Source organism: Alosa pseudoharengus, unplaced genomic scaffold, assembly GCF_046254945.1.
Source record: "Alosa pseudoharengus isolate Yale_2024_CS ecotype anadromous, Long Island Sound unplaced genomic scaffold, YU_APseudo_1.1 YU_APseudo_1.1_scf_5, whole genome shotgun sequence".
Classification (NCBI taxonomy): domain Eukaryota; kingdom Metazoa; phylum Chordata; class Actinopteri; order Clupeiformes; family Clupeidae; genus Alosa; species Alosa pseudoharengus.
Window position 1 is genome coordinate 40,665,418 of NW_027468837.1, and position 27,500 is coordinate 40,692,917.

The 27,500-nt window shown below is 48.4% G+C and overlaps 3 protein-coding genes across 3 annotated transcripts in view; 1 reads left to right on the top strand and 2 right to left on the bottom strand.

The window, feature by feature from the left end:
• Positions 1-1,950: 1,950 nt before the first annotated feature.
• Positions 1,951-12,485, bottom strand: cyb5r1 (cytochrome b5 reductase 1). The gene is made up of 9 exons (XM_076267913.1): positions 12,363-12,485; positions 11,696-11,842; positions 11,205-11,277; positions 10,204-10,310; positions 9,657-9,786; positions 7,117-7,200; positions 5,560-5,645; positions 5,292-5,391; positions 1,951-2,585 (listed from the first exon to the last, which is right to left on the bottom strand). The coding sequence occupies exons 1-9, from the start codon at positions 12,375-12,377 to the stop codon at positions 2,413-2,415; spliced, it is 915 nt and encodes a 304-aa protein (XP_076124028.1). The 5' UTR covers positions 12,378-12,485; the 3' UTR covers positions 1,951-2,412.
• A 335-nt stretch (positions 12,486-12,820) lies between these two features.
• On the bottom strand, positions 12,821-21,685 carry rnpep (arginyl aminopeptidase (aminopeptidase B)). Its single transcript, XM_076267911.1, is given in 11 exon segments — positions 12,821-13,259; positions 13,639-13,781; positions 14,281-14,505; positions 15,391-15,499; positions 17,546-17,658; positions 18,245-18,358; positions 18,849-19,084; positions 19,227-19,343; positions 19,709-19,860; positions 20,198-20,338; positions 21,067-21,685. Coding segments are annotated over 11 exon segments (2,097 nt in total). The 5' UTR covers positions 21,451-21,685; the 3' UTR covers positions 12,821-12,896.
• A 166-nt stretch (positions 21,686-21,851) lies between these two features.
• mon1bb (MON1 secretory trafficking family member Bb) overlaps positions 21,852-27,500 on the top strand; it is a 12,620-nt gene continuing 6,971 nt past the window's right edge. The window contains exons 1-4 of the mRNA XM_076267912.1: positions 21,852-21,973; positions 23,374-23,534; positions 23,833-24,429; positions 26,836-27,500. The exon at positions 26,836-27,500 is cut by the window's right edge and continues 128 nt beyond it. Of these exons, the coding sequence (XP_076124027.1) occupies positions 23,390-23,534; positions 23,833-24,429; positions 26,836-27,500 (1,407 nt within the window). The 5' untranslated portion in view covers positions 21,852-21,973; positions 23,374-23,389. The remainder of the gene's footprint in view (positions 21,974-23,373; positions 23,535-23,832; positions 24,430-26,835) is intronic.

A 27,500-nucleotide genomic window follows, 5' to 3' on the forward strand; every position in this document is an offset into this window, starting at 1 on the left:
CTGCTGGTAAACTCGTCAACGTCATATATATTTTGTCAAAATGTTTTAAAACAGGGATGCGAGTGGTTATCATATTTCTGTTTGCTAAGATAGGTTCAACCGTTGGAAATTATTTTTGAAGATTTTTGTCTTGACAAGATGTTTTTGACATCACCAAAACAAGATGTTATATTAACATAAAATTATGTTGTGCAAAATTATCTTGAAATGAGTGCATTTTGCATTTTTTAGGAATGCAATTTCATTAGTAAAATCTCCATAAGTCTGTATCTGTATCTGGGCCAGCCTGGTCACATTCTATCTGCACGTGGACACACTGATAAAGCCTCAGTCATTTCCCCCCCTTCAAGCCTAAACCCACCCATCCCCAGGCTTGCAGTCGCCAGACTCCAATCTGCACTAATCTCTAATCCCCCCAACAAAGGGGCTGTGGCGTGGGCACTGCAAACCGATTAAAACATCACAACTCCTACTCCGCTCACAGCCACCCAGTCAGCCACTCCGCTCCACTCTCACATGACCGCCTGCCTGTCCACAGCAGCACTGGTACTCAAGAGACAGAGAGGACAACCGGGGACTGCTTTTGGGGAGGCCGTACCCCACTTCAGGGGAGACACTCTAGGAGAGACAGACGACTCCCCGTTTCAGTTAACTTGCTTTAGGGGGACAAGTTTGTAACTAATGCAGGGCTGACTGTGGCCTCCTGTGCCTTACGCAGGGCTGACTGTGACCCCCTTATGTACAAACTGCATTTTCCATCCTGCTGAAGGTGATGGACATCAGTAGAGATCAGAAGCAGCCCTGCGGTCATGGCCAAGGGCATATAAAATTGAACATGTTCAATAAATCCAATCATTAACTTTTGTTTGTAATAATCTTCAAAATGTCCCTGAGTGCTTTGTGTGTGTGGTGTAAGACCATGAGACGGGATTTGCTCTTGTAGGAATGGGATAAACAGAGAACAATGGCCCCTACTCCAGCCAAGGCAGCCTGCCCGCCTACAGGCTAGTTCAAAGACGACTAATCCTAAATGCTAGACGCCTAAATGACACGGCTAATTCAGCACGGCCTAAACGCAACTAACGTCAACACACACACAGGGAGTCCTAGGAGGACTGGGTCATCTAAAGAACCACCAGCAGCCATTTCTGATATGACACTGTTTATTCTCTCCCAAGCGTCTGCAGTGTATTGAAACAAGAACAAAGCTTGGCAGTAGTAGGAGTGCACTGCAGCTCAAAAATACACCTTTAGGAAAAACAATAAGAAAACATAGTAAACAACTCATTACATGCATATAAAAAAAGATGACCCCGCACACACTGACATACAAAATAATAACTGGTTTGACCATACAAGCACCAAGGCCACAGACATCACGTTTGTAGTGACAAGTGCGTAAGGCATCTGACCAGAATCAGAGGAAGTCAGAGAAAGAGTGGTCAGAGTCAGACAGAGCCAGAGACGTAGATGCAGACGCACGCACGCACGCACGCACGCACGCACGCACGCACGCACGCACACACGCACACACGCACACACGCACACACGCACACACACACGCACACACGCACACACGCACACACACCACACACACACACCACACACACACACACACACACACACACACACACCACCGAGCATTGGCAGCGCGGGTGGGCGGGCTCTCAGGCTATTTTAGGACCACCAGGCAGAGAAAGAGAAGAACTGTGGCAGATCGTTTGTAGTTGCAGCAGGTGTCTCAGCAACCCCCATAATCCCTCTGCAGAAGCTAGCGCACTTAAAGCTGCATACACACTCACACACGTACAGAGAGAGAAAGAGAGAAAGAGAGAGAAGAGAGAAGAAAGAGAGAGAGAAGAAAGAGAGAGAGAGAGAGAAAAGACAGAGAAGAGAGAGAGAGAAAGGGTGGGGGTTGGGGGTGTTTTCTGAGCATGAAAAAAACTTAGATGTTACACCAGGGTTCTTATGAGTTCCAAATGACACTAAGTTTTCATTATCTTTCTCTCACCATCTCATTTCCTTTCTCCTTCTCTTTCCCTCTCTATTTCTCTCTCTCTTTCCCTGGCACTGCATCTCTCTATTTCTCTCTCTCTCTTTCTCTCTCTCTCAATCTCTAGTGCAATACTAAAGCTGGCCCTCAGAGAGGGTTTCAGAGGCTTGTGCATAAACCAGAGCTCTTTGGGGTGCATTTCAGATCAGGCCCTGAAGGGGGCGCCAAAAGGACAGGAAACAGGGGTTGCAAACCAGCTCCACTCCAAGGTAAAGATCCCAAAGGTTCTCAGCTCAGTCACACACAATAATCACACAGGATGCCTTAATTAACACTTCTAAGAGTTGTTCTCTGATTGGATGGGCAGGAGTTAGCGGGTGTGGTGATTGGCTGAGCTGGAGGGGGCGGGATTGCGGAGGCTAGTAAGCGAAGCGCTGGGTCTGGCGGTAGCCCAGCTTGTCCAGGTTGGGGTTGCAGGCAAACTGGATCATGGGGGGAGGACCGCACATCAGGACCATGCAGTCGTCGCTGGGGGGGGGCAGGTGCTCCTGGATCATGTCTGCACTGATGAAGCCCTCGCTGTACTCCCACCCTGTAGGGGGCAGCAGACAATAAGACAATAAGCTAACGCCTCTTTTCAAAATTGGATCTGAAGAAGGGCTTCAGATAGTAACCAATAAATTATAGGCTACATTTGAAGCCATCTTCTTCTTATTTTTAAGTTTATCACCAGAGGTCAGAACCACGTTATTAGTGTTTTGTTGTGCGCTACTCTGTCCATACATGTGTGTGTGTGTGTGTGTGTGTGTGTGTGTGTGTGTGTGTATGTGTATGTGTATGTGTGTGTGTGTGTGTGTGTGTGTGTGTGTGTGTGTGTGTGTGTGTGTGTGTGTGTGTGTATGTGTATGTGTATGTGTATGTGTGTGTGTGTGTGTGTGTGTGTGTGTGTGTGTGTGTATGTGTATGTGTATGTGTGTGTGTGTGTGTGTGTGTGTGTGTGTGTGTGTGTGTGTGTGTATATATAAGTATAAGTATAAGTATATATACTCTTTTGATCCCGTGAGGAAAATTTGGTCTCTGCATTTATCCCAATCCGTGAATTAGTAGGCCTTTTCACACTGCCAAAATCGCCGCGATTTTATGTACCAGAATCGCGGAACGACTGTACCTTTCACATAGACCGAGGCGGAACGGCGGGACAAAGTGTCTCGCCAAATTTACTACCAAGACCCCTAGACATTTTGCCGAGTTTTTTCGTTCCGGCACCAGTGTGAATGGGTCAAGGCGGAAAGGGGAATCTGGGCGGGCATTTCGATGCTATGTCCAGCCCACCACAGGAGATTGCAAATAAATCTAACTGATCAAAAGCAGCAATAGCAGAGACAGCACATTATGTCAATCTATAAATTCACAAAGTCTCCAGTCATTAAATGCCTGCTAGAGTTGACTGTAGCTCGGAATGCAATCAGTTGCCATAATAGGCTATCCTAAAATCCAGCGATAAAACAAAGCATGAACTCATGAGCGTCTGTCTGCCCTATATGTATATCCTCTGATTGTAATGCTTACAGATATCTAGGCGATATTTGTAACATTTATTTTGTATTTGGCCTGTTATAAAATCATGTAGGCCTATTGAACAATTTAAACTTTGTGAACCCCCAAAGTTGGAGACATGCATATAGACACTGCAAATTTAAAACCGGATTACTCTGGAATGGCTAACTGTACAGGGGAATACTTTACACCTTTGTGTTCGGTAAGGTCTGCTGTTTATTCTGATATATGGTTTGTCATGTGTTGAGGGAAAGTTTGCGAAGTATTCCACCAAGATGAATGGGGTGGGACAGAAATACCTTTACAGAGCAGCAGCTTCACTAGGCTACCCAACACGCGAACAAGAAAGAAAAGAAAAAAGAAACCAATGAGCTTATGTGGCGATTTCCGATAGGCCCAGGCCTAGAGAAAAGACAGCTATGGTAACCTAACAATTAGCATTTGCTTTGCCTACACTGCTGTTTGGTTGTCCCAAACTTTGAGACGATCCATACTCGCATTAACTGAATCTTATCAACCCGAACTGCGATGTTCCAAACAGAGTGACATGATGCAATGCCTAATAATCTCACTGCCTTCGGCATAACTGCTAACAGTGCACCTATTGTTAAACACCTGAAAAATATGAAGCTGCTGTTTTCTTTTCATGACGAGCACTAGGCTTGAATGATTTATGACTGAATGGAACGTTGCGTTTTTAAGCGCCAGAACTGCTTATCACGTCGTCTGACAAAGTTTACACCAATCATCATCTTCTAATGTATCCTTATGTTGAGATGTCCATTCTCTTTGCCCTAGGGCTAGGCTATCATTTGTGCGCGAAGCATGTTTCACTTAAGACAGTACACAAGCTATTTTTATTGTTGTAATATTGAATGATTTCATGAATAAAGTGTTGAAAAATTGTACGCACAGTGCGTACAGGATTACGGCTGGCGGCGCCACTGACCAAGACCACAGTAGCCTGTGAACCTCTGATTTTCAAAGGGGAATCACGGCCAACCCAGGGGGCAACTCTTCTCTTCTATTTCCCTTCCAAATTACTTTTTATTGTCTGAAGACATTTATCGCAAGAATCTAACATTCTAAGCAACAGCAAAGCAACTTCACTTTCATTTGCAGGGTACTGCAAATGCAAGCTAACCAAAGTGCAGTCGGTTCTCCCGCCATGGTTTTGGAAATCACACACCTGCTGCATCTGAAGGCCCACGCATAAGGCCTACGACTATCACTCTACACGCCCCCTGTTGCACGTCACATTTTAATTTGCTAGCTGATTCTGCCTCCTGGCTCCCCAAAATGCCGCATCATGTGAACAGATCAGCAGGCCGGCAAATTTTCACCTTGTTTTCAGACACACGTTGCGGCAAAAAGACGTCTCCTCTTCCCGCAAATTTAGCGTAATCTCTGTGTGAAAAGGCCTAGTGAAACACACTCAGCACACACTAATCCCGGCGCAGTGAGCTGCCTGCAACCACAGCGGCGCTCGGGGAGCAGTGAGGGGTTAGGTGCCTTGCTCAAGGGCACTTCAGACGTTTTCTACTGGTCGGAGTTCGAACCGGCAACCCTCCGGTTACAAGACCAAAGCGCTAACCAGTAGGCCACGGCTGCCCCCACGGCTGTGTGTGTGTGTGTGTGTGTGTGTGTGTGTGTGTGTGTGTGTGTGTGTGTGTGTGTGTGTGTGTGTGTGTGTGTGTGTGTGTGTGTGTGTGTGTGTGTGTGTGTGTGTGTGTGTGTGTACCTTCTGGAGCACGGTCCACAGTGAACCATAGCTTGAAGCGGTCTGGATGTCTGGCTTGAATCTCCTCTAGCTCTTCTCGAAGCAGAATGTCCTTCTCAGTCTGTTGAGTAACACACACACACACACACACACACACACACACACACACACAAGGTTTAATAAACAGTGTCTGTTGGTGCTCAACATAATTTGGGGTGACACCTTGAGGTAGCATACACACAAGAAGCTCAGTGCAGTCTGATTAAGACACACACGCACACACACACACCTGGTTGGCAAACAGCAGGTGGCATGTGGTCTGGTCACTGGGGTCCTTAATGATGGCCCTCACCAGCTGCAACATAGGAGTGATGCCTACAAACAAGAACAACAGCATTACACACACACATGCATACACACACACAGACACATGCATACACACACACACACACACGTGCACACACACACACACACACACACACACACACACACAAATGTGCGCGCACACACACACACACACACACACACACACACTCTTTTCAAATAATGCACACAAACACAAACCCACACACTCTTTTTCCGTAATATATATGAGTACTACAGACAAAAGGAGGCAAGTGCAATAAAACATTGCGTGTGTATGTGTAGAACTAGAGACCTAGTAACAGCCCTGTAGTGTAATGGTGGGGTGCTATGCCTTAGAGACCTAGTAACAGCCCTGTAGTGTAATGGTGGGGTGCTATGCCTTAGAGACCTAGTAACAGCCCTGTAGTGTAATGGTGGGGTGCTATGCCTTAGAGACCTAGTAACAGCCCTGTAGTGTAATGGTGGGGTGCTATGCCTTAGAGACCTAGTAACAGCCCTGTAGTGTAATGGTGGGGTGCTATGCCTTAGAGACCTAGTAACAGCCCTGTAGTGTAATGGTGGGGTGCTATGCCTTAGAGACCTAGTAACAGCCCTGTAGTGTAATGGTGGGGTGCTATGCCTTAGAGACCTAGTAACAGCCCTGTAGTGTAATGGTGGGGTGCTATGCCTTAGAGACCTAGTAACAGCCCTGTAGTGTAATGGTGGGGTGCTATGCCTTAGAGACCTAGTAACAGCCCTGTAGTGTAATGGTGGGGTGCTATGCCTTAGAGACCTAGTAACAGCCCTGTAGTGTAATGGTGGGGTGCTATGCCTTAGAGACCTAGTAACAGCCCTGTAGTGTAATGGTGGGGTGCTATGCCTTAGAGACCTAGTAACAGCCCTGTAGTGTAATGGTGGGGTGCTATGCCTTAGAGACCTAGTAACAGCCCTGTAGTGTTTGTAAATGGTGGGGTGCTGTGACCTCAATTGAAATGTAAGTGAAATTCAAGAATTGAATTGGAATTTAAGAGCCAGTTTCAATTCAATTCTGGAATTTTGCACAAGCCTGACACACACACACACACATACTGACATACACATACACACACACACACACACACACACACACACACACACATACTGACATACACATACACACACACACACACACACACACATACTGACATACACACACACACACACACACACACACATACTGACATACACACACACACACACACACACACACATACTGACATACACATACACACACACACACACACACACACACTCTCTCACACACACACACACATACTGACATACACATACACATACACACACACACACACACACACACACACACACACACACACATACTGACATACACACACACACACACATACTGACATACACACACACACACACACACACACACACACACACACACACACACACACAGTAACAGTAACAGCTCTGTAGTGGTGGGGTGCTGTGAGCTTACCTGTTCCCCCGGCAATAAGCCCCAGCGTGGCAGCGGACTGGGTCTCAGGAGGAGACTTCTTATCCGGCTGCACCGCAAACGTACCTGAGGGAGGCACACAGGGAGGTGGGGCAGTTAGCACAGGGAGGTGGGGCAGTTAGCACAGGGAGGTGGGGCAGTTAGCATCAGGGAGGTGGGGCAGTTAGCATCAGGAGTGGGTTAGTACAGGAAGTGGGTTAGTACAGGAAGTGGGTTAGCACCAGGAGTGGGTTAGCACCATAGATATTAGAAAGCTAGATACCGCATTGACAGTCGAGTTCTATTAGGTGGCATCGTAAACATGGCTGCCATATTGGTGGGGGCAGCACTTTTATTGTCTATTGGCAACATTTGCAGGCAATCACAGACACCTGCCTGATTTCCAGTCAGAGTCACGTGCTCCTCCATTGGCCTCCAGTGATTGCTGCCCTCATCAAGATGGCGTCGTTATTTACGTACGTTCTGGCATATAAATATATAATAAAGGCTAGATGTTTCGTCCGCGCTGCTGGCCAATGGAGGTCGACGTCCGCACCTCGCGGCCATCTTGCCACAGTCAGCTCGCTAACTCATAACATTGTGTTTCAATGGTGCACTGGTAGTGACCTGAAGGTGTCATTGTTATAGCCTGGGGGCATTGTTCTGCCTTTAGTAGAAGAAGAGATATACCTTACATCAGGTACCACAGAGCCCACCAGATAGCTTGCCTGTGACAAGATGGCTGCCGGTGTTAGAGACTCCGCCATAAGACATCTAGCCTTTATTATCTATGCATTCTGGAGCGTCCAATGCTAGTTTTCTAATATCTATGGTTAGCACAGGGAGTGGGTTAGCACAGGAAGTGGGTTAGCACCAGGAGTGGGTTAGCACAGGGAGGTGGGGCAGTTAGCACAGGGAGTGGGTTAGCACAGAGAGGTGGGGCAGTTAGCACAGGGAGAGGTTAGCACAGGGGTGGGTTAGCACAGGGTTGGGTTAGCACAGGGGTAGTTAGCACAGGGGTGAGCAAGCACAGGGAGAGGTTACCACAGGGTTGGGTTAGCACAGGGAGAGGTTAGCACAGGGTTGGGTTAGCACAGGGAGAGGTTAGTATAAGGAGTGGGTTAGCACAGGGTGGGGTTAGCACAGTGGTAGTTAGCACAGGGAGTGGGTTAGCACAGGGGTAGTTAGCACAGGGTGGGGTTAGCACAGGGGTAGTTAGCACAGGGTTGAGCAAGCACAGGGAGAGGTTAGCACAGGGTTGGGTTATCACAGGGAGAGGTTAGCACAGGGTGGGGTTAGCACAGGGTGGGGTTAGCACAGGGAGAGGTTAGCATAAGGAGTGGGTTAGCACAGGGTGGGGTTAGCACAGGGGTAGTTAGCACAGGAAGTGGGTTAGCACAGGAAGTGGGTTAGCACAGGGTTGGGTTAGCACAGGGGTAGTTAGCACAGGGTTGAGCAAGCATAGGGAGAGGTTAGCATAAGGAGTGGGTTAGCACAGGGTGGGTTTAGCAGGGATGGAGAGTTTAGCACAGGGAGTGGGAGTGTCTAACCGCCCATGGAGGGGATCAGGCTGTGGCCCGCACGGGATTAGCACAGGCTCAGACTCCTACTCCAGGACTGTCTGGATGACTTGCTGTTTAAACAGCACCATGGCAACAGTGACTCTGAGCACTATTACAAAATCATACATCAGACAACAAACAACACAGCAGCTCTCTGTAGCAATAACCCAGACACTGATGCAGAGTTATAAATGATATACAGCCACAGTAGGCTGTGGTGGAGAATCACAAGGTAAAGAGAGCTATGAGACAGACAGACAGACAGGTGTTGAACAGACACACACACACAGACTGGTGGTGAACAGACACACACACACAGACAGGCAGACTGGTAGGGCTGCTCGATTATGGCAAAAATCCTAATAACGATTATTTTGGTCAAAATTGTAATCACGATTACACGATTATTCATGGAGGTGGGGAGGGTTGGGGAGGGGTACTTATCTGTTATTTCCACAACCCCCCAAAAAATATCACTACAGGCTATAATAAGAAAAATATCACTGCAGGCTATAATAAGAAAAATAAGGAAACCAAGTGAAGTTAAATAACTTGTATAACTTAAAGTCTTAAATTCTACTTATTCATAACAACACATACAGCAGATGCATTACACTGTGATTAGGCCTACAGACTGTGGTACATTTTGGATTCAATCCAATGACATGCTCGCTGATGATCTGATAAAAATGCCTTTTGTTGAAATTGTATGTATTTCCAAAAACACTATTTCTCAACGGAATGTGGCAAAATAATCATTTTTTGTCAATTATACTATTTTTGTGATCGTTTGAATTGAAATTCAATTAATTGCACAGCCCTACAGACTGGTGGTGAACAGGCAGACAGACAGACAGACAGACAGACAGACAGACAGACAGGCAGAGAGACAGGTAGACAGACAGACAGGCAGAGAGACAGGTAGACAGACAGACAGGCAGAGAGACAGGTGAATAGACAGACAGGTGTTGAGCCACAGACCGGTGCCAGTGTACTCCAGCAGCCCCCCCGGGCCTCTGAAATCGATGACGTCTCCCACACGCAGACTCTCCAGGTACTGGGACATCTTCCCCCCCTCGGGGAACTTGGGGTGTACATTCCGGAAGTAAATCTGGGGGTGAAGCAAAGGCAAGGCAAGTTTATGTATATTTATTTATATATGCATTTCATACACAGGAGCAATTTAATATGATTCACATAAACAAAAGCAATAAACAGTATAATAAAACAACAGCAAATAAAACCATAAAAGGGCAATAAAGGAGAACTCAAAGCCGTTTTCAACACAGGGCCCTGTTTGAGGCCACTGAGTACTGTGCATAACTGTATAAATCTGTGCTACATAGCTCAAGTTATCCTGCTAGTAGCTAGCGTAGCCAGGCAGCTAGAAAGCTGCTATGGCATGGGGGCAGATATTTTAGACTGTGTTGTACCTCTTATGCTGCACAACATGAACAGGATCCTTACGAAACACCACCATGTTCAACTCAGTTATTGTGCAGACACAGTGAAATGACACCATTCCTACCTTCACCACCAAGTCGACAAATCCCTGGTCGTCGTCACTGGACACGGGAGTGTATGGGCGCACCACCAGGTTGCCATCAACACGAGCAGACAGGTACACATGCTTCCCTGGAGGACACAACATGGGCTCAGCCACAGGATCACACATCACACATCCACACTACAGCTGCTCACCCCACAGTGACAGAGGACAGCTCGATCACCTCATCAGAGCGGCAGCTAAATGCATGATGCTAAATGAGTAACTCTACATGCTGCCCCCCACTGGTAAAGGGATTAAAGGACAAGTCCGGTGATTTTTCACATAAATCTCTGTAGCTCGAGGTCACAAGTAAAACAATTGGTTCTACTGTTCATGCCCCCAGAGTGTAGCACTTGAGCTAGGTACTGTTCCTGCCCCCAGAGTGTAGCACTTAAGCTAGGTAGTTTTTTTTGTACAGACAGTACTTAGTGACCTCGAGAAACAGAGATCTATGTGAAAAACTGCCAGACTCCTCCTTTATAGCACAGTATGGCCCACTCATCCACTGTGGAGAAGGTCCTGTTCCATCCATACTAACCCATAGGGAGGCCCGGTAACCTAACCTAACCCCCATCCATACTACTGAACACACCCCCCTCCACTCTCCATCCATACTACTGAACACCGCCCCCCTCCACTCTCCATCCATACTACTGAACACCCCCCCCCCCACTCTCCATCCATACTACTGAACACCCCCCTCCCCCTCCACTCTCCATCCATACTACTGAACACCCCCCCCCCACTCTCCATCCATACTACTGAACACCCCCCTCCCCCTCCACTCTCCATCCATACTACTGAACACCCCCCCCACTCTCCATCCATACTACTGAACACCCCCCTCCCCCTCCACTCTCCATCCATACTACTGAACACCCCCCCCCCACTCTCCATCCATACTACTGAACACCCCCCTCCCCCTCCACTCTCCATCCATACTACTGAACACCCCCCCTCCCCCCTCCACCCATACTCACCTACGGGCAGGCCCAGGATGTGCTCCTCGCTGGGGAGGGCGAAGCGGAACTTGCGGGTGTCATGGCTGAGCACCTGGCAGAGATGCACAGAGATACAAGGATCAGAAGAGCTCTAGGCCCTGTAGGGATGCACAGAGATACAAGGATCAGAGGGGCTCTTCGTCCCGTAGGGATGGCTCTCCGCATGGTGGCGGCTGTTGCCGTGCCACTGGAGTGGCCTTGAGCAGGCGATCCAGCCCTGAGGCGTTCTGGGCTACTGAACAAAGACTCCTGAACTAACACAGCTGAGAGTGGCCTGTCTGGCAATAAAAAACACTGTGTTCAGAGCATCACACACCCCCACAGGAAGCAAATGACCCGTCTAAACCCTATCTGTGTCCAGCCTAAATGGATATACTATATTTAGTCCATAATTATGTATTATGCAAAAGCTCGGCCTACAGAGACACAGGTGTGGAATTGTAATTATAATACACACATAGCCTCGTTACCTCCTTGTCGATGAGCCTGAGCTGGTATTTGACTGTGGGGTCGAGCAGGGTGACTAAAGGCTTCTTCTTCCGGCCATAGAAATAATAGCCCAGTGCAATGCCCGCTGTAGTCACCAGCACCACTCCCGCCGTCACGACTGCTGTGGACTAGAGGAAACGTAAACCCAGAGTCATGCAGAACATGTGATGTTAATGACTTACTATCTGGTTTAATATTGTTAGTAATCATAAGCAACAAATGTTGATCTTGCAGTAATTTCTCGAAGGTTCTGAGTTAACTCGGAGGTTTTAAAGCAGTGCTCGGGCAGGCTACGCCAGCTAAGTTTATCCGTGACTCATTGAAAAGAATTCCAACGTTAACTGGATTTATCCGAGGGCTCTTTGATTACATGCCTTTCCGCTGATGATGTCCAAAGCTAGTTAACTGATATGTTATTACATACATGGAATTAACTAACGTAAGACACTTATTCAACCTTATTTAACAACCTTGGCATTGCCGCCACACGCCTTGATCCCTACTTGGACAATCGGAGTAAACGTTAGCTAGCTTCTAACACTGATCTGAAGTTGGAGACCCACTGCTGACGTGAATGTCAGTCAGCTAGATACTGTTATCAAACTCAACTCACCTTCATACTGCACACATGACTTAAAGCTTGCTTACCACGGCGTATTTCATGGTTTCCTGGGACTCCTTGCTCAGTAGGTCCAGTCAAAGTCAACCTGCTGTCTCACGCCCCTGTCAGTGAGTATGTGCGTGTTACCTCGCTAGCCGCTAATGACAGTTTGCAAGCACAGGAGGAGTTAAACGCATTGAATAGTCATGGTTGCGCTAAAAGAGCGCAGAAAAGCATATGTCGCCACTTACACCTTTACAGAGCGGGGGCCATCCAGAGTATTGCGTGGTCTAATGTTTATTCAATAAGCTCACGCCCCAGACTTCATGGAAAGAAATACTCTTAACATATTAATAGTGCCAAAAACCACCCACATATTGTTAAAATATCACAAGAAAAAGGCTGCTTGTCAGATAGGAAATAACAGTCATCAGGGATAACACCATCTTTTTTTGCAACAACAACATACTATTTTGGACAAAATCTATTCACAATAATTCAAAAGTTGTTTTACAAAACATTTATTCCCAGTCATCATCATTAGAAAAAAAAACTTTGCATAATCAATATGCAAAATGATATTACCACAGTACTTGAGTAAGTGCCAAGAGGTTCCCTTTGACCGAATAGAATAATAATGTCCAAAGTAATAGGCTGTAGAGACGCACACAGCATCTCCATCTGCCGCAGGTGAGGTGAACACCTGAGCAGCTGCGTCTGTGCGCGGCCTGCAGGTGCCTCGTCAGCTGCTCTGGGGGCTGACTGAGCATGCTCGGGCTCGTGCTAGGAGAACTCAGCTGAGGATCGATCTTCTTCACGTAGTTGCGGACATTGACGTGGAGCTGATGCGCGGTGCTGGAGAAGACATCCGTGGCCAGAGCACGCGTCTCCTCGGAGCCCCCCCACAGAGCACGGTACACCGGCAGAGTATACTTCTGCTTGCCCTGAGGAGAGAGGGAGAGAGGGAGAGGGAGAGGGAGAGGGAGAGAGAGAGGGAGAGAGAGAGAGAGAGAGAGAGGGAGAGAGAGAGAGAGAGAGAGGGAGGGAGAGAGGGAGAGTGAGAGGGAGGGAGAGAGAGACAGAGGGAGAGGGAGAGAGAGAGAGAGAGAGAGAGAGAGAGAGAGGGAGGGAGAGAGGGAGAGTGAGAGGGAGGGAGAGAGAGACAGAGGGAGAGAGAGAGAGAGAGAGAGAGGGAGAGAGAGAGAGAGACAGAAACTCATCTTCATTTCTTTCACAATTGAATGATACCATCACCGAACATAGTCTTAAGATGCCTTATTTTAAAGGCTGAGGCTTAACCCTCCATCCTGGGTCCGTTCCCACCTGTGAGCTGAGGAATTTGCGGATGTGCTGGTAGCCCGGTTGGTGCTGGTTCTTGGCGATGATCTGAGCCCAGCGGAGACGCAGCTCTGCGTTGCTGGACTCCACGATGTGAGGGTAGTGCTCCTCCAGCTTCTTCATGTTACCTTCAACACAACACACCTCTCAACATCCTCACCCAATCACAACGCATGTACATCACACCTCAAAGCATCCTCATCCAATCACAACGCATGTACATCACACCTCTAAACATCCTCATCTAATCACAATGCATGTACATCACAACTCTAAACATCCTCATCTAATCACACGCATGTACATCACACCTCAAAGCATCCTCATCCAATCGAATTTATATTACTTATGTCGGACAAGGCAAATGTGTGAGCAGATCATTATTGCGCTGTGAGCCTTAGCTAGATGTTTTAAATCTAGTTCTGACCTGATCCCCAACCCTAATCCTCCAGGCCTGAAATCGACGACGCCTCCTACCTTCAGGCAGTGGTGACTTCCCCGTATCACTGAGTAACGTGCAAGCAGCCCATTACTGATATGAGCAGAATATCCTGTTTAAGAAGACCCTGACCCTGACCCCGACCCTAACCCTAATCCTCCAGGCCTGAAATCGACATCGCCTCCTACCCTCAGGCAGTGGTGACTTCCCCAGGATCTGCTCCAGGAAGTAGACGGTCTGGTAGGTCTTCCAGGGCTTGGCGTTGACCTTGCCGATGGCCATCATGTCCAGACTCGGCTGCACCCACAGCTCCGCCAGCTGCTCCGCCGGCTTCATCAGGCTCTGCCCTGCAGACAGGTCAGGCAGGTACGGTGGCCAGCCGGGGACATTCAACCAGCTCTCAAACTCCAGACCTGACCAAGACACCAGGAGACATCTGACACATAGCAGGGGGGCAGCATGCCAACAGCTCCCCCTAGAGGCCAACTGACCCTCAGGGGCCGTTTACACGAAACCGCCGGGTGAATTTTCTCTTACCGCTTTCACACCTTTAACGACACCGGCAAGAAAAAACCTTGCGTGTACACACACAGGTGTAACCGGCTAAATGTGCTGTAGTGCATATGCCAGACCAGTCGATGGCGCCGCTGTGCAGAAGCTTCACGATAATTTTGCGTGAATTGCGTAGAAGAAAACATTGTTGAAACAGTTTGTTAAGCCAGAGAATGTCTAATAAGTGCTCTGGTTAAGCAGTCGCATGAAACAAGGAGACTACAGACAATTCGGTTTTCAATTCAACTGTTAAACTAATAAAGTTCATTTTCAAGGTATGTGACTGCTATGTGAAATGCTTAGCCTACACATTGCATTAGGTCTGAGCACCACTGGAGAAAACACTAACATGCAGTAAGCTAATGTTTAACTAAGTTAAGATAACGTGTGCTTCTAATTTAGCCACTAAAGGCTGATAGGCTACATTGTGCACATAAATCATGACAGGGGAAAGAAAAACATTTTAATATGATAAATAAATGGTTTGGTTTGTTTTGACAAGCAGCATGTCAGGTCAAGTGCCGTGGCTGAGTTGAGAAGTGGGTTGCCATAAAGTTGCCAGCTTCGCACCTACAGGTGTCTACACGGCGAAAGTTAGCCGGCGGTTTCAGTCTCCTAAACTGCCGGCGTCGTGTACACGCAAGGCGTAACCGTTAACAAAACCTCACCGGTTTCACAAAAACCGGCGTCGTGTAAACGGCACCTCAATCTGGTGTTAGAGGAGGACATGACAGGAAGTGAGGTACCCTTGATCTGGTGGACGCCCTTCTTGTGCAGCTCAGGGAAGTATTCCAGGAAGAACTCCAGCGTGTCCTCGGACATCACGCTGCAGAACTTAAACTTGTCCACGTAGGCCTGAGGGGAAGGTCAGAGGTCAGAGGTTACTAGGACATAACACTGCATGTAGGCCTGAGGGGAAGGTCAGAGGTTACTAGGACATCACGCTGCATGTAGGCCTGAGGGGAAGGTCAGCGGTTACTAGGACATCAGAAGCTGCACACACTTGATTAAACATCACAGTGACATTAGAGTGTATGAGTGTGTGTTAGCCGAGGGAAGGAGTCACAGTGATATGAAGGTGTAGGAGAATGTTTGAGAGTGTATGAGAGTGTTTGAGAGTGTATGAGAGTGTATGAGAGTGTACGAGAGTGTTTGAGAGTGTAGGGTGTATGAGGGTGTATGAGAGTGTATGAGAGTGTAGAGTGTAGGGTGTATGAGAGTGTATGAGAGTGTATGGTGTATAATGGTGTATGAGAGTGTATGAGAGTGTTTGAGAGTGTAGGGTGTATGAGGGTGTATGAGAGTGTAGAGTGTAGGGTGTATGAGAGTGTATGAGAGTATAGGGTGTATAATGGTGTATGAGAGTGTTTGAGAGTGTATGAGAGTGTATGGTGTATGAGAGTGTTTGAGGGTGTTTGAGAGTGTATGAGAGTGTTTGAGAGTGTAGGGTGTATGAGGGTGTATGAGAGTGTTTGAGAGTGTATGAGAGTGTAGGGTGTATGAGAGTGTTTGAGAGTGTAGGGTGTAGGAGAGTGTATGAGAGTGTTTGAGAGTGTAGGGTGTATGATGGTGTATGAGAGTGTTTGAGAGTGTATGAGAGTGTAGAGTGTATGAGGGTGTATGAGGGGGTATGAGGGGGTATGAGGGGGTATGAGGGGGTATGACAGTGTAGGGTGTATAAAAGTGTAGGGTGTAGGATGGTGTTTGAGAGAGTATGGTGTAAGGGTGTCACGATTTCGATTTTATTTCGAAATCGATCGAAATTACATCTCAATCTCTAACTTCGAACTTAAAAGTAGAATCGACGATGCAGCCACACCCCCAATGTCAAATCCAGCATATATGCCAAGACGCACAAACACACATGCACGTGCTGAACTGCAGCGTCAACACTAATTTTAGGCTGCAGCCAGGTAAAATATAGGCCTACACATCAACCTACCGAAATCAAAGCCCCTCTTGCTACTTTGAAATCACCGGTGTGGAAGTATTCGTTCATTCACGTCAATTAAAAATAACTTAGCCTACTCAACTTAGCAAGTGAAAAGATGGTCTAATTACAGTCCAAAGTTACTTTAAGGCTTAAAATGCAAGAGTAAATAACATATAAGGAATGCATTAATAGTAATATTTTAAAAAGATCGAAAATCGAATCGAATCGTGACTTTAAAATCGAAAATTACATCGAATCGAGGATTTGGAGAATCGTGACACCCCTAGTATGGTGTTGGAGAGTGTATGAGAGTGTAGGGTGTAGGAGAGTGTATGAGAGTGTAGGGTGTATGAGAGTGTAGGGTGTAGGAGAGTGTAGGGTGTAGGAGGGTGTAGGAGAGTGTAGGGTGTATGAGGGTGTAGGAGAGTGTAGGGTGTAGGAGAGTGTAGGGTGTAGGAGAGTGTAGGGTGTAGGAGAGTGTATGAGAGTGTAGGGTGTATGAGAGTGTAAGGTGTATGAGAGTGTAGGGTGTAGGAGAGTGTATGAGAGTGTAGGGTGTATGAGAGTGTAGGGTGTAGGAGAGTGTAGGGTGTAGGAGAGTGTAGGGTGTAGGGTGTAGGAGGGTGTAGGAGAATGTAGGGTGTAGGAGAGTGTAGGGTGTAGGGTGTAGGAGGGTGTAGGAGAGTGTAGGGTGTAGGAGAGTGTAGGGTGTATGAGGGTGTAGGGTGTGTGAGAGTGTAGGGTGTATGAGAGTGTAGGGTGTATGAGAGTGTAGGGTGTATGAGGGTGTAGGGTGTAGAAGAGTGTAGGGTGTAGGAGAGTGTAGGGTGTAGGACAGTGTAGGGTGTAGGAGAGTGTAGCGTGTAGGGTGTAGGAGAGTGTAGGATGTATGAGAGTGTAGGGTGTAGGAGAGTGTAGGGTGTAGGAGGGTGTATGAGGGTGTAGGAGAGTGTAGGAGAATGTCGTACCTGGAGGAAGGAGTCAAAGCGGCTCTGGTCATCCACCAGGTGAGCCAGGTATGAGACAAAACAGAAGCCCTTCTCATAGGGCGTCTCATTATAGGTGTCATCAGGGTCCACCCCTACCAAACACACACATTTATTAGTTAGTTATTTAACTACCATATTTATTCAAAATGACTGACAATAGGGATGCACCAATCTGATACTGATATTGACTCAAACAGGTGGATTGGGTATCGGTGGAAATAGGGCTTCAGGTATCAGTCACAATGGGCCAACATATGAGGCCAATCTATTCAAACCAATTGTTATGGTTATGGTTGTGGAATTTAGCTGACGCTTTTGAATATAACAATATGTTAACACATACCACAGCCATGTCTCGCCAGTGCTTTTGTCAAGAAGCGAGCATAGAATGGAGGCGGCTAAAAACTAATTTGAGATTGAAGGTACTGCGTAGTAGCCACAGCAGTAGAGAGTTCTATTGCTACATGTTGTTTAAGGCTAAAAAAACACTGATATTGGATCAGTACTAAGAATCAGCCAATACACCCTCTGTGTGTGTGTGTAGATAGATAGATACTTTATTGATCCTCAAGGGGAAATTCAAGTTTTATTTTTTAGATAGATAGATACTTTATTGAGAGTGTGTATGTGTCTCTGTGTGTGTGTGTGTGTGTGTGTGTGTGTGTGTACTCCTGGTACCTGGCTTGATTTTGACGCGTAGTTTATTGAGGGGGTGGTCCTCTCCGGTGTTATCTATGTGCTGCTTCAGCAGGGCGCGGCCTGTGGCGGCTTCCAGACAGGTGTACGCCTCACCTGCGGGAGCATCACACAACACAAAGATGCACATCTGGACATGCACACCTGGACATGCTATTGTTTAACTCTCTAAAGTCTGTGGACATAGATATCATCACGTGTTTCTCCCACATGCTGTGTGACTAGAGAACCTGTACATTATTTGTAGCTGTACATTAAGGTCTCTCATCATGTGTAGCTGTACATTAAGGTCTCTCATTATGTGTAGCTGTACATTAAGGTCTCTCATCATCAACACTGTGTGATTAGGGACCCTGTACATTATGTGTAGCTGTACATTAAGTTCTCTCATCATCAACACTGTGTGATTAGGGACCCTGTACATTATGTGTAGCAGTACATTAAGTTCTCTCATCATCAACACTGTGTGATTAGGGACCCTGTACATTATGTGTAGCTGTACATTAAGGTCTCTCATCATCAACACTGTCGCTATCCACTGCTCAGCACTCTACTGGCTGACTAGCGCTCCATCAGCATCTCTCACCGTAGAGCTCCCGGCACACACGTCTCTGGGCATACATAGTGAACCCCTCGTTGAGCCAGAAGTCTCCCTAGTTGGCGTTGGTCACCAGGTTACCGAACCAGCTGTGGCATATCTCGTGCACGATGACGTCGGCAAGTGAGCGGTCGCCCGCTAGCAGGCACGGGGTCACGAACGTCAGGCAGGGGTTCTCCATGCCACCGAAGGGGAACGAGGGCGGCATGAACAGCACGTCATACCTGCACAGGTGTGACACGCACACAGGTGTGACACAGGTCAAATGGACCAATTAAAACTCACTTTCTCCATATGTGTGTGCTGTGAGCCAATGAAATAATTTCACCATCCCCATATACAATATGTGGACCAATGAAAACGAACCTTCCCCACACGTATGGCCCAAACAGCTTCTCTCCAACAGACAGGAAGCCCTCGATCACGCCATCGTACTCGCTCTTAGCGGCCTCCAGCAGACACGGCTCTGACCACACACGAGTCCTGGACACAGTAGCAGGAACACCATCAGAAAAAAACTCACTGCGTGCTATTATTATGGTGGGTGTGTGTGTGTGTGTGTGTGTGTGTGTGTGTGTGTGTGTGTTAGACAGACATGGCTCTGTCCACACAGGGGTCCTGGACACATCAGGTACGACACCATCAGAAGAAAACTCACTGCATCTTATGACATCGGTGAAAATTACTATGGTCCAGACTGGCTGGTGGCACAAGTGTGTGTGCGTGTGTGTGTGTGTGTGTGTGTGTGAAGGAGGGACTTACCTGGGGCCCTCCTTGGCCGAGACCTCTGTGTGTGTGTGTGTGTGTGTGTGTGTGTGTGTGTGTGTGTGCTTGCGTGTGTAGCTCACCTGGGCCCCACCTCGGCGGACACCAGGTCCCCCACAGCGAGCGCCACCAGGTAGGAGGGGATGGGCTGCTCCATGCGGAACAGGAAGCTGTTGTCCGCCTTCCTGTGCTCCCATGTGGTGGCGCTCATGACCGCTGTGAAGCCCTCAGGCACCTGCCAGGGTAGAGGGCAAAGGTCAACCCAGCCCAGCACCATAAACCGCTATTGCCCGATTAAGAGTCCAAAGGGCAAAAACACAACAGAACACAATCCTGACAAACAAACAACCATGCCAAGTGGGTTTGTGCAAAGCATCAACACTTCACAATCACTTGTGTATAGTATAGTGCAAGCAATGACAGGGATATCATAACGAAAAAGAGCAAGGTGATGTCATACAACATAAAATGGCTGACAGCAGTATCAATAATGAGAGCAATTTAAGAGTATTTCACTGAGATGATGACTGATCCCCCGGTGACGGGCTGTGTGGCCGGTCGCCAGGACCCACCTTCACCGCGGCCGAGTAGGTGCTCTTCACCGCTGGAGTGTCGAAGCAGGGGAAGAGGGACCGGTTGAGCACCGCCTGGCCTTGAGTGAAGACATACGGTTTGGTCTTTCCCGCGGTCTGCTCAGGATTCAACCAGCACACCTGTTCAGGCGCAACAGGGCGACAGCACACAGGAGGCGGGTCAGACGGGCGAACGTTACCTGCACTGTGGCCGAGTAAGGGCTCTTTGTCATAGGCGTGTGGAAGCCGGGGAACAGGCTTCTGTTCAGGACCGGGAAACCGCTGGTGTAGAGGAACGGCAACCTCCGCTCGCTAGTCTGGGCAGGCACCAGCCACGACATCTACAGACATGCCCGCAATTTAGCGCCAAGGCAAGGACACCACTTCACTCCTGCTGCTCAATGTCTTGAATTTCCCCTTGGGGATCAATAAAGTATCTATCTATCTATCTATCTATCTATCTCTGCTTACTGTTATTGGTGCTGCCACATATTGTGCGTGGAATCATGTCGTGGGTAGCATGTGTGTAGATGTGTAGCCTAATGTTTGAAATTCAACCACAAAGATGAACGACTTTCCTTATGAGTTGTATGTATTTAAAAGGAAGTAGTGGTTCTGCGCTAGTACTTGGGGATGAGGAACAAAGGTGAAACGAAACTGCACATGTTGGAAAAGACGAAGGAGAGTGTTTTTGCTGAGGGTGCAGTATCTCCTGTGAGCAAATACTAGCTAGCTAAGCAGCTAACTTAAACTACTTAAGATAAAAAGTTTACTGATGATAGGCAGCATAAATGCTCAATCTATTCACACGCAAATTGCTTAAAAGTTCTAAAACTTTAATTAATGAAGAGACCAGACGATTTCCTTACCCCTGGTCCGTCAGTGGCAGTATATTTGATAGCCACCCGGAATTTTTCATCGGCTTTCCACGGCGCAGGGAATTTAACGACCAGAGTGGTACCGTAGCTTGTGAAGTCCCTGGTGAGAAATTCTACTTTTTGCCATTCGGTGTCATCGTAGCCCTGGCAGTAGGACACCTCTTGGAAGCTCAGAGACGGGTGGATATCTAGCAGCACTTCACTTTGTTGGTCCTGAATGCACCTCAGCCGGAGAGTCTCGGTGGCGGATATATTTTTCTTATCAAAATCAACGCTGAGGTCAAGATGAAAATGCTCGATCTTGAATTGACGGAAGCTGGAAGAAGTAGCCACATCTTCAGCTTTATCCGAATGCAAGGCGCTGATTTTATCCATTTCTTTAGCACAGTTCACCGACGTTACGGGGGACTGACAACAAGGCGATATCGCAGCAGGCAGTTGAACGGATCTATTGTGTGTTCAAGGTAGTGCATAATGCAAGACTATTGCGCAGACAAAACCCGTGTCGTGAAATCAAAACGCTATTAATCAGTTTCTTTTGTCGGTGTTTTTTTTTCACCGTACGGCCATTGGCAATGTTTATTTTATTTATTTGAAGGTGTTGCATCGGTATTTGAATACCATTACCTCACCAAAAATGCATAGGGTTGTGTGAACACACCCCTGGTGAAGTAGGCGGGATATATACATCAACTCTTCTCTCATTGGTGTATTGCACACCGTACCACTGCAACGATTGGTTAAGTAAATCTGTCACTATTGGGATTCCGGATGTTTCAGTCCGGGTGCTAAATTTGTTTTCGTGTTTCCTCCTCAGTGGCTAGCAGGAACCGGTGGATAAAGTGAATAGTCATGATTCTCGGACTGTAATTACAATGGGGTCTCATGAAAAAATATTGTAAGTACAGCCTGTCTAAATGTTTTCTTTCTAAGTATATCCCTCACTTTCGACTTTAATACGGGTGTACTCATTGGCTAAGTGTTATCCTAGCAAGCTAATTAAAGCGACAAGAATGATGCTAGCTAGCGAGCTATGGCAAGCTATCTGACGCTAAACTGCTACTTGGTAGAATTAACATTCGAATGAATAAGTTAACTAAAAGTAACCCACGATAGCTACAGATATTTGCGATATCTTTTGCGATATGATTTGTTTCCAAAGGCCTTGTAAAAGATAGCTGTCATTGACGTACGCCTTTGTAAGTTAGCTTAGCTTTTGCTTAGAATGATCTGCCCAAGCCAGGGTTCTCCAGACTTAACGCAGGCAAGAGCATGAGTTATTAACGTCAACTTCTCCAGATCCGTTTTTTCTGGCGTGTATGCGGTAACGTTATCTCGCCATTTGACAGGTTTTAATCTATTTTAGGAACTCCGTTGCCCTACCTACTCTGTTGCTGTATGTACACATAGACGTGAAATATAAATGTAAAGTTATGTCTTGTGACTTGAGACACAGTTGCAAAGGGAGCTTATTAGCGAACAGCGGAGTTGCATATGTTAAGATTAGCTGCTACACGGTGGCTTAGCGTTACGTGTGGGATCTTGTCAGATTTCACAATAAACTGATCTGATACTGTCGACAAGGCTTGTACTAGTTCCAGCGAAAGCTTCTATGTGCCCGTCGCAGGAAGGTGAGAGGGGTGTTTCATAGCTCTCAGCCGTTTTGGCAACCTGTGCGGTTCTGTGTACAGCCAGTCGCTTGACATACTGTGTCGCCAGCATTATTTGGATAAACTGCATGTGACACGGAAACCAGGGGGTTAAAGTAACACCAAAGATCCTTTAGAACAAATGCTTTATCAACCGTCTCTGGTAGCACTATGGGTGCGTTCGTGAATTGCCACTCCGATCGCTCCGAGCACACTTAATCGTAAATTCGGAATTATCGTGTTTATTCAGAGCGTGTCAGATTGAATTTATGCAACAGTTATGTACTTTGGCTGATTTTTACGAGCAACTACTTTCGGCATTCTTTTAAATAAACGTTGATGATGTACGGTCAGTATGCGAAGGCAAGATGAACGCACCTGTCATTCCCAGATGACTGGTCCTGACTGCATTGTGTATCTTTGATGTTTGGGTCTGAGCACCCCCGTCACTCACATGAAAAGACGCCAAAAGATGTCAGTTGGATGTGGTGTCAGCTAGGCTTTGTCTAGCCAGCTAGGTGGTGTTTGCAATGTTTTAGAAAAACGCCCCATAATGTTGCTTGCACAAACAATTAATAAATGTGAATGTAATGCACTTCTCAAGGACCACCACCACATAGCCAAGTCTGAAATTGCGGTTTCCCCCCAGAGCCTGAGATGTTGAGATGGAGCAGGACAATGCAGGGAGCGGGAACTCTGAGGATGTGCGGAGCAGCGAGACTTCCCCTGTGACCTGCGCTGCAGACACCAACCCTCTCCCTTGTGCTGCAGACACCAACCCTCTCCCCTCTGAAGCTCAACCAAGCACCAGTGAGCATGTTTACATACATACAGAGCAGGCTTACCGTCAGCATCAGGTCTAAACTCAGCTTTGACAGGAAGAGTTATGATCAGTGGACCAGGTTATTGCCCTGTTAGGAAAGCTCTTCCATGTGTGTGTGGACCAGGTTATTGCCCTGTTAAGAAAGCTCTTCCATGTGTGTGTGTTTCTGGGGCTCTGGATGCTAATGTGTGACATAAACACCTTACTGAACACTTCATTCTACCCCACCGTCCTGGGTTGTCATGGTGACCCTGACTGTGTTTTCTGGTCTGTGTGTTTATGAAGGCTGTGAAGAGCAAGAGCTCAGCGACGCTCCTTTGTTAGAAAACCACATCCAGTCAGAGGAGACTGAGTCACACCCGGATAGGCATGTGGAGGCGGGTTGCCCTGGCGTCTCCACGGTAACGGACGGCTCTGCCAGGAGCCAGGATGAGCTGTCGGAGCAGGACTCCGCTCCCGACGCTGTGAGCGGCGAGAGCGACCGTCCGCCCAACGCTGGCGGCGAGGGCCCTGCGCACGTGCCCCCTGGGCTGCTCTCGGACTCGGCGTCTGGCGTGGACGGGCGGGACGACTCGGGCGAGTTCGTGGAGGCCATGCTGGCGCGCAGCAAGCTGGAGGAGCAGGGGCTGGGCACCAAGGGGGGCACGCCGCCACTGGCCGAGACGGGCTCGCCGCTCCCACCGGGGTCGCACCGCGACGAGGACGTGACGGCCGACGCCTGGCGCGCACACAGGAAGCACGTGTTCGTGCTGAGCGAGGCGGGGAAGCCCATCTACTCACGCTACGGCAGCGAGGAGGCCCTCTCCTCCACCATGGGCGTCATGATGGCGCTCGTTTCCTTCGTCCAGAGCGGCGATAACACCATCCGCTCCGTCTACTCAGGTAACCACTCCGTCCGTCTACTCAGGTAACCACTCCGTCTACTCAGGTAACCACTCCTGCTAGAGAGCTAACGGTCTACTCAGGTAACCTCTCCTGAGAGAGCGCTAACGGTCTACTCAGGTAACCACTCCTGTTAGAGAGCTAACTGCACTCCGTCTACTCAGGTAACCACTCCGTCTACTCAGGTAACCACTCCTGAGAGAGAGCTAACCGTCTGTTAAAGGAGAAATCTGGCTAATTTCTACATGTATCTTGATCGCTAGACGTCGCTGAGTACTGTCGATAGGAAAAACGATCAAAATCGGTGCTGCTGAAGTGGAGTAGCTGCAGCTAATTGCCAGTGCTCCCAGTGAGCTACAATGCTAGGTCTGGGTACAACTTCTTCAGATTTGATGAGTTGAAAACACATTGGTTTGTCATGTTCATGTTGCACAGAACTTTTAATGACATTTTGAAGTCACCTCCAGTTCGGTAGCAGCAGCTACTCAAGTTCGGTAGCAGCGGTTAGCAGCAGCTACTCAAGTTCGGTAGCAGCGGTTAGCAGCAGCTACTCAAGTTCGGTAGCAGCGGTTAGCTGCAGCTACTCCAGTTCGGTAGCAGCGGTTAGCTGCAGCTACTCCAGTTCGGTAGCAGCGGTTAGCTGCAGCTACTCCAGTTCGGTAGCAGCGGTTAGCTACAGCTACTCCAGTTTGGTAGCTGCAGCTACTCCAGTTCGGTAGCAGCGGTTAGCAGCAGCTACTCCAGTTCGGTAGCAGCGGTTAGCTGCAGCTACTCCAGTTCAGTAGCAGCGGTTAGCTGCAGCTACTCAAGTTCGGTAGCAGCGGTTAGCAGCAGCTACTCCAGTTCAGTAGCAGCGGTTAGCTGCAGCTACTCCAGTTCAGTAGCAGCGGTTAGCTGCAGCTACTCCAGTTCAGTAGCAGCGGTTAGCAGCAGCTACTCCAGTTCAGTAGCAGCGGTTAGCAGCAGCTACTCCAGTTCAGTAGCAGAGGTTAGCAGCAGCTACTCCAGTTCAGTAGCAGCGGTTAGCTTTTTCGGCGACGTCTAGCGATCGAGATCCATGTAAGAATCGGCCGTATTTCTCCTTTAACTAGCGTCTACTCAGGTAGCCACACCTGGCTGAGACCTAATGGTCTGTTCACTAACGTATACTCAGGTAGTCTCACCTGTCAGAGTGCTAACGGTCTGATCTCACCTGTCGGAGTGCTAACGGTCTGATCACTAGCAACCACTGAGGAAGCGGTAGTCTCACCTGTCGGAGTGCTAACGGTCTGATCACAAGCAACCACTGAGGTAGCCATACCGTCAGAAAGGCAGCTTGTCTGTTCACTAGCATCACACATCAGGGATGGATGTCTTCTCCTGCCACGGCACTGGCCTTAAACAGATCTGATGACTGTTCTATTATAAGATCAGGCAAATATCTGTCTGTTTTTATAATGGGAGCAGATGATCCCATGAAGATGGCAACAAAAATAGCTTTTTCATAATACAATAGCATTGTTTGTCTTGTCTAAAGCAGCAGACATTTCTGGTCACAGACTGAGTGATGCTGTTATAGATTAGTTTAGTTTATTAAGTTTATTTCTTACAGGGATCATGTACAGAATGCATTAATCAAATAGAGGCCAAAGATGCTTTGTGCCAGATTTGATCGCTAGCTAATCGTCATCTGCAGTCCCTGGGCAGGTGTTGGCCTAACACAGTGCCTCTGCTGCACTGTGTACACACACACACACACACACACACACACACACACACACACACACACACACACACACACTCTGGGCAGGTGTTGGCCTAACACAGTGCCTCTGCTGCACTGTGTACACACACACACACACACACACACTCTGGGCAGGTGTTGGCCTAACACAGCCTCTCTGCTGCACTACACACACACACACACACACACACACACACACACACACACCCTGGGCAGGTGTTGGCCTAACACAGCCTCTCTGCTGCACTACACACACACACACACACACACACACACTCTGGGCAGGTGGTGGCTTAACACAGCCTCTCTGCTGCACTGTACACACACACACACACACACACACACACACACACACACACACACACACACACCCTGGGCAGGTGGTGGCTTAACACAGCCTCTCTGCTGCACTGTACACACACACACACACACACACACACACACACACACACACACACACACACACACACACACACACACACACACACACACCCTGGGCAGGTGGTGGCTTAACACAGCCTCTCTGCTGCACTGTACACATGTACACACATGAAATGGATGGATGAAAGCGTCTGCTAAATGACTAAATGTGAATGTAATTGACTCCTTCCCCCAGACCAGCACATGGTGGTGTTCATGCAGCTAAATGACTAAATGTGAATGTAATTGACTCCTCCCCCCAGACCAGCACATGGTGGTGTTCATGCAGCAGGGTCCGCTGGTCCTGGTGTCTGTGTCCAGCAGTGGTCAGTCGGAGCAGCAGCTGCGTCAGGAGCTGCGCTACGTCTACAACCAGATCGTGAGCATGCTGACGCAGGCCAGCATCGAGCGCATCTTCCAGCACAAGAAGAACTACGACCTGCGGCGCCTGCTGGCCGGCTCCGAGAAGATCCTGGACGCTCTGCTGGACCTGCTGGACCGCGAGCCGAGCTTCATGCTGTCGGCGGTGCGCTGCGTGCCGCTGCCCTGCTCGCTGCGCGACTCCCTCGGCCAGACGCTGCAGAAGGCCATCACGCCCAACCTGGTCTTCTCCATCCTCATCGCCCACCAGCAGCTCGTCACCATCGTGCAGGAGAAGACGGTGATCGAGGACGCGCGCCTCGAGCCCTCCGACCTGCACCTGCTGCTCAACCTCGTCGGCGCCTCGTCCGCCTTCCAGGCCGGCGAGATCTGGACGCCGATCTGCCTGCCCTGCTTCAACCCCGACTGCTACTTCTACGCCTACATCTCGTACCTGGACCCGCCGGACTGCACCGTGTGCCTGCTGCTGCTCTCCACCGACAAGGAGGCCTTCTACGCCGTGGCCGAGTGCAAGCGCAAGATCGAGGAGGCCATGCTGGCCCAGAAT

What these genes read in the sequence shown, in the direction of transcription:
- cyb5r1 (XM_076267913.1), bottom strand. An exon ending in TCAGGCTCATCGACAAGGAG is followed by an intron (nt 11,278 to 11,695) that starts GTAACGAGGCTA and finishes CATCTCTGCCAG; the next exon opens with GTGCTCAGCCATGACACCCG. An exon ending in ACCTGCTGTTTGCCAACCAG is followed by an intron (nt 5,392 to 5,559) that starts GTGTGTGTGTGT and finishes GTTACTCAACAG; the next exon opens with ACTGAGAAGGACATTCTGCT.